The 7,285-nt window shown below is 40.0% G+C and overlaps 2 protein-coding genes across 5 annotated transcripts in view; both read left to right on the top strand.

Moving 5' to 3' along the window:
- The first annotated feature begins 643 nt into the window (after positions 1-643).
- LOC133655251 (small integral membrane protein 22-like) lies at positions 644-896 on the top strand. Its single transcript, XM_062055232.1, has one exon. It carries the CDS (start codon positions 644-646, stop codon positions 872-874), a length of 231 nt encoding a protein of 76 aa, XP_061911216.1. The 3' UTR covers positions 875-896.
- An 815-nt stretch (positions 897-1,711) lies between these two features.
- Positions 1,712-7,285, top strand: part of LOC133656330 (heterogeneous nuclear ribonucleoprotein D0-like) — a 21,293-nt gene continuing 15,719 nt past the window's right edge. For all 4 annotated transcript variants that reach the window (XR_009827124.1, XM_062057365.1, XM_062057363.1 and 1 more), the window contains exon 1: positions 1,712-2,174. Coding sequence is in view for 3 of the 4 variants with exons in the window: in XM_062057365.1 (XP_061913349.1) it covers positions 2,005-2,174 (170 nt within the window). In the remaining variant the exon portion in view is untranslated. The remainder of the gene's footprint in view (positions 2,175-7,285) is intronic.

Genomic DNA, 7,285 nt, shown 5'->3' with positions numbered 1-7,285 from the left:
CCAGAGAAACAGATTGGTGGTTTTAGCTGATATAAAGACTTTCAGGTGTTTATACATATTTATGTTGAAGTATTTGGCAGACGCTTTTATCCAAAGCAACATACATAAAAAATACATATAAAACAATCACTGTAAACATGATCATTTAAGGGAAGAATGTAATACAAAATATCAATACAAAGTGTCAAGACAGAATAAAGTCTCTGCTGCTGCAGCAACAGAGATACAGTCTATAAGATATATAGATATCTAATGTTGTTTATGTAGGATATACGCATGTATATATAACCTAACCATATTGTTTCTTCAATTTAAAAATAGCTGACCATTTTTTTCCCCCTTCTCTGGGATTATATTCACAGTTTTGATCTCGGACATCTGGTCACTTATAGCAAAAGCGCGTGAAAATCAGTGATATTCAGTGAGGTAAAATGAATTAAATGCGCTGACAGTTCATTGCTCCTGCCAAATGAATTGCACTGAGTGGAGCGGATCACCACTCCAAGATGGCGGCCCCGTGTCTCGTCAGCGCCAGTAGGCAGTAGCGCTCCATGCTGCGTACCCTTAGAAGATGTCTATGGGGTAAACTGCTGGGCAAATGAAAAAATCAAAGGGTGCCGTTAAGGCAAGTCGTACATCTGGCATGGTGATTTGTGAAGAGGACTTGAAGAATCATTTCAATGATGTGGTCTCCAGACTGCAGTCCAAGCAGTTGTTCCAGTCCGACTGGGACATCGTCTTCTTTGCCGTCTTCTTCACCTTCATCGGTGTGATTGTGCTGCTGGGAACTCTTATCCTCATCCGCTGCTGCTGCTGCCACCAAAAGACCGGGCGAAAGAAAGTTGGCATAGACAATTTGTCTCTGGAACCATGACAACATAATTAATAACACGTTAATAACATAAAAACAATAATTTTTTTTGGCATAGACAATTTGTCTCTGTAACAAAGACAACATTATTAATAAAACGTTAATTACACATTAATAACAGAATAATTTTGGCATAGAGAATGTGTCTCTGGAACCATGACAACATTATTGATAATATGTTAATTGATTGATTGATTGAGACTTTTATTAGTAGATTGCACAGTACAGTACATATTCCGTACAATTGACCACTAAATGGTAAGACCCAAATAAGTTTTTCAACTTGTTTAAGTCGGGGTCCACGTTAATCAATTCAATTCAATCCATCAATTACACGTTAATAACAAAATAATAATTTTGGCATAGAGAATGTGTCTCTGGAACCATGACAACATTATTGATAACATGTTAATTACACGTTAATAACAAATGAATAATTTTGGCATAGAGAATGTGTCTCTGGAACCATGACAACATTATTGATAACATGTTAATTACACGTTAATAACAAATGAATAATTTTGGCATAGAGAATGTGTCTCTGGAACCATGACAACATTATTGATAACATGTTAATTACACGTTAATAACAAATGAATAATTTTGGCATAGAGAATGTGTCTCTGGAACCATGACGACATGTTCGCTTTAGTCAGCAAATTTCTTGCAAAACTTTCAAAAGTGATTTAAAAAATAAATACAAAATCTAAACGCTTCAGTCAGCAAACTTCTTGCAAAACTTTCAAAAGTGATTTAAAAAATAAATAAAAAATCTAAACAAAAAAAACAACAAAAAAACTGCTGGGTAAATTAGCGGCAGCTTGCAGTACACTCTCCTTGCTGATAGTGGCGCTGTAGGACACTTGGTGTCGTCCCACGAAGAAGACAATAAAACAGGAGAAAGGGTAAACTGCTGGGCAAATTAGCGGCTTGGCGGAATAAAAAAACAGAAATTTAAAACTCCGACAAGCTTCTCTTTTTAGGCATTCAGCTCAAAGGCGGCGGCTTGAACGTCTTCAGTTAACCCGCCAGCTCACCGTCTTGCCGTTAGCCCCCTTTGCCTGTTAGCTTAGCTTCGGCTAACTGACGCGACTCCGCGGCCAAGGAAGAGAAGCCCGCAGAAGAAGGCGAGCATGTCGGACGACTTCAGCGAAGACATGAGCATCATGAGGATGGAGGAGGACGGCGAGGCGTACAGCGACGACCCCATGACGGCGACAGGGGCGAGCGACGGCGGCCTGAATGCCGGCGGAGAGGCCGAGGGGTCTCGGATCGACGCCAGTAAGAATGAGGAAGATGAAGGGTAAGATGGAGTCAAATGTTACATGGTGTTGGTAAAAAAAACACCAACAAATGCATTTCACCCTTTCAAAATCGAACATAACCACATTTGCGACTAATTCTAGCAACATGTCTGGTTCTCTTTAGACTAGTGTTGATTGATCACAGGCCTGGGCCGCCAAAAATATGTCTGCCAGCTGTGGCCCGTTGTAATACTCTCTTACACCACTGGGGGCAGTAATGGCAATCTGGACCAGGTTTGGGCAAAATAGGGCCCGCGGGCCATTAAGATTTCAATCCGGCCCGTCGAACGTTCTACATTTTTTTTTTAGCTCCACAATCCACGTCAAACCCAGATTCCGATCTAACAAAGGTCTTAACTAGGGTTGCAAAGGGTAAATGGGTTATACTTGTATAGCGCTTTTCTACCTTTAAGCTAGGGCTGGGCGATATATCGATATACGCGATATATCGCGGGTTTGTCTCTGTGCGATATAGAAAATGACTATATCGTGATATTGGAGTATACGTTCTCACACAGTTGCTTTTAGCTGCTGGCATTACACTACAGCAGTGGTTCTTAACCTGGGTTCGGTGAGTCGGCCTCAGGGGGAGGTTAAGACACATCCGACTTATCGTGTAAATAAAAACTTCTCCCTATCGGCGTATTACGGATACCCTCAAACAATGTTCCCTCTAATTTTCCATCTGATTTGCAGGTTGTTTGATTGATCGATTTAAACTTTTACTTGTAGATTGCAAAGGACACAGTACAGTACATATTCCGTACAATTGACCACTAAATGGTAACACCCGAATAAGTTTTTCAACTTGTTTAATTCGGGGTCCACGTCAATCAATTCATGGTAATGTGTGTAAGGTGTGTAATTTGTTGTGAGTTCATGCACTGTGTTGGTTTTGTTCTTTAAACAAGGTGATGGTCATGCACGGTTCATTTCGTGCACCAGTAAAAAAACATGTGACTTTTTGTTGAATTTGAAAAAAATATATATTTTATTTTTCACTAAAGAAGGGTTCGGTGAATGCCCATATGAAACTGGTGGGGTTCGGTACCTCCAACAAGGTTAAGAACCACTTCACTACAGGCTCTCCTTGCTCTTTCCTGTGTCTCCTTCTCACAGACAGACAAGCGCACCTTCCTACACACGTCACGTCATACGTCACATACGTATACGCCCTCACGCAGCAAAGAGGTAGCAGCATGGGTAACGTTAGCTGTGGTGCTAGCGTAGCCGTGCGAGTGGTAATACGAGAGAGAGAAGGTGCGTATCTGGTAACAAATGAAGAAATAATTAATTCCCCCCAAAAACAGCAGGGGGTCCATCGTCTGGCAGTGGTTTGGCTTCAAGTGGGAATATGTCGAACAGACAACCGTAATTTGTCAAGTGTGGGGCAAAAGCGTTGCTATAAAAAGTAGCATTACTGCTAAAATGTAGCATCATTTGAAAAGTCACCTGCCAGAGAATGAAGGGTGCTTACTCCGCATGTCAACATCTCCGTTCGGTGCCACACGCCCACATAATCAAAATGCAGAGGCAAACATTTCCAGATGAACACCGTATGAAAAAAAATAGTGATTTTTTTAGTTGTGATTTCCTTCTCTGCATGAAAGTTTTAAAGTAGCATATATTAATGCAGTATGAAGAAGAATGTTTTAATGTAGACACATAGAATCATCATACTGCCGTGATTATATGCATCAAGTGTTCATTGAAGGCTAAGGAAAAATATCGAGATATATATCGTGTATCGCGATATGGCCTTAAAATATTGCAATATTAAAAAAAGGCCGTATCGCCCAGCCCTACTTCAAGGTACTCAAAGCGCTTTGACACTATTTCCACATTCACCCATTCACACACGCATTCACACACGCATTCACACACGCATTCACACACTGATGGCGGGAGCTGCCATGCAAGGCCCTAACCACGAACCATCAGGAGCAAGGGTGAAGTGTCTTGCTCAAGGACACAACGGACGTGACGAGGTTGGTAGAAGCTGGGGATCGAACCAAGAACCCTCAGGTTGCTGGCACGGCCACGGCGTGGCGCCGTTGGGAGAGTTTGGTGGAAAGTTAAGCTCGGGAAGTTTGGAAATTTTGACCGTTTTTTGATTATTCAAAGTTGAACGCCGTCCATCTTATTCTGTAGAATGAGATGAGAAGCTTGTAAAACACTAATGCAATGCCACACACAGATATAAATAGTCGGCTAAGCAATTGGAGTAGTCTTTAAAAATATGTCATTGATGAACAAATGAATAGAAATAGGCTAGATGAAAAAATGAACACTCAATCAGCATGCTAAGTCAAACTATAAGCTACATTCTTGTGTGACAACAGAATGGCTAGCAGAACAGAAGGCAGAGGAAACTACACATTTTGATTTAGTATTCGCTAGTCGAACTTTACAGGTCACAAAAAAGGTAAATTCGGATCGCTAACGTTGTTAGCATAAATTAATGGGATTTAACATAGAGAAAATTAGCATCACGGCTAATGGATAAATATTTTCGGTTCATTATGAGACTGTGGTGGTACATAAACCTAGTTAGCTAGAGATATTGACCCCACAATCATTTAACAAGTACAGGAACAGCTAGCTGGATTGAGTGGAGGTCTGCTGGAGTAGTCTACAGTCATACAGTAACAAGCAATTACACCTCTATTAAAGTTAAATACCATAGGTCAAATATATTTACCCCAGTAATATCATCAAAACTTACCTGACTGGATGAAGTCCTTGGGCTCAAATACTAGTGTGGCCCCAATAGCCCTGCTGTAGTGTGTAGCATGCTGGGAATTATCTGTGCATGTGATGGAGGAATGCACTGTGCAGGGTTGAAATTCTACTGAATTTGCATTAAATCAGGTTGGTTTAGCTAATAATCAGGCTGAAAGATTTAGCATGTTGCATGCAATGTTTATTCCCGTTAATTCCCATATATTTTATAAAGTTTCCAACTTTGAATATTCCCGGAATTTTGCAACCCACATCAATATGGAATGCACTCCCAACAGGTGTAAAAGAAAGTGCATCTCTATCTTCCTTCGAAACCGCACTAAAAGAACACCTCCAGGCAGCTACAACCCTAGCCCAACCCCCCACCCCCACCACATCCCACCTCCCCGGATTGTAAATAATCAAATGTATATACTTGTTCTTATGCTTGCTGAACTCACTATTCACCGCTCGCTGTACATATCCTACCAAGTGAGACCTACACTGTTACAATGTCCATTTCTCAGATGATAAAATTGTTGATGACTGAAATATGCTGATAGCAACCTAATTTACCCCCAACCCCCTCCACATACCACCCCCTGGATTGTAAATAAGTCAATGTATATACTCTGATGATTAACTTGTGTGCTGACTGTATTATGCTGATAGTATATATTTGTACCATGAATTGATTAACGTGGACCCCGACTTAAACAAGTTGAAAAACGTATTCGGGTGTTACCATTTAGTGGTCAATTGTACGGAATATGTACTGTACTGTGCAATCTACTAATAAAAGTTTCAATCAATCAATCAACATCAAAACTGTATTTGCCATTATGATGTGCAGCGCTGTTTTTAAATGACCGTAAGTCTTGAACTATAGAAAGCATTTCAATGGTTGAAATCTGTGCTTTTTGGGTTTCTAGGAGTTATTACGGTAATCTAGGTCATAGCAGCTCAGACCAGGAACAAAGCAGAGTGGGCGGGGTTTGTTTTCAGAGCAGCCAGTGTCAGGAACAGATGCGGAAGCAGATATTTACAACACATTTCTGCATAAAAGTGATAATATACAATATTGTAGGTGTTTATTACACCTTGCATTCATATTTTGCTGTTTGTTACATTTTTGTTGGGTTTTGCTTGATTGTAAAAGATACACAACTATCGAGGAGCTGGTCTGAGAAGTAACACATTTTCATATGTTGTTAATATTCAGTGTTTTAGTGTTCATAGTTAATATTGTAAATTCCACTTTCTTTTTTTTCATGTACATTTTGGGTGTCCCCTTCAGTAAAAAAATGTAAAATTCCATTCCGTTTTTTTTAGGTGGTCTGTCATAACTTTTGTAGAATTCTATGGGACATTGTGACTTTTGGTATTAGTGTTCCTGGAAAAAAAGGGACCCAAACACACATACTGTACAGCAGATTTTTGCAGCTAAATGTGTATATATTATTTATACACGCATACACATTACCTCCTCAGACAAATGTTTTTCTCTCAATGTGGCCCCCGAGTCAAAATATTTGCCCAGCTCTGATCTAGAGTAGGGGTGTCCAGAAATGTGTCCCTTGAAAAACCGTCCGACCGGAACACTCTAATAACTAAAGTTCTGTGGGTGAATAATGTCAACTCACTACACCGGTAGTTTTTAGCGCTTCCATAGCGAGATATAAGTTAGAACTTTACGCTGCTTTATATTAGAAATGGCAACAGTGGAGGATGAATGTCCCATAACAAGAAGATAGTGAACAAGAAGAAGATTATCGACTACAGTGGGGGCGTGCGTACATTTTCAGGACTTATGCAGATCCCAAATACACATCAGCAGGTACCAGAAGGTAAGAAAAGTTGGTTTTGCATAATATTGTGAAACAAAACGCCAGATAATATGTCTGCTAACAGGTGCCATTTTGCGGTCCTTATACACACACCATATTAATACTTGTATCTCTGACTACGGTAGCCGTAATGGGCCGACAATCCATCAAGCGGTGCGGCTTCAAAGTCCTACAAAAACTTTTTGACAGAATAATGTTCTTTATTTTCAAAGGAACATTTAAAGTTTTGGTGTTTACTGGCGTCATATTGCAGTCTACATGTATCTCTTATGTGTGACTCCCATCTACTGGTCACACTTATCGTAACACCACGTACCAAATAAAATGGCTTCGAGGTCGGTAAACAAAATTATTCTATACATTAGGCGCACCAGTTTATAAGGCGCACTGTCCATTTTTGAGGAAATTAAAGGATTGTAAGTGCGCCTTTTAGTCCGAAAAATATGGTAATCTTAGTGTATCTACGAAGCAATTCAACCTTGAAGTCACAGCCCATCTAGGATTGAGCAAAAAACAAAATAAAACATAAATAAAAACTCTTC

Source organism: Entelurus aequoreus, linkage group LG08 (genome assembly GCF_033978785.1).
Source record: "Entelurus aequoreus isolate RoL-2023_Sb linkage group LG08, RoL_Eaeq_v1.1, whole genome shotgun sequence".
Lineage (NCBI taxonomy): Eukaryota > Metazoa > Chordata > Actinopteri > Syngnathiformes > Syngnathidae > Entelurus > Entelurus aequoreus.
Note: the sequence above shows the minus strand (reverse complement) of the source record. Positions and strands in the feature narration are given on the sequence as shown.

What these genes read in the sequence shown, in the direction of transcription:
- LOC133655251 (XM_062055232.1), top strand. Translation starts at nt 644, where the DNA reads ATGGTGATTTGTGAAGAGGACTTGAAGAATCATTTCAATGATGTGGTC.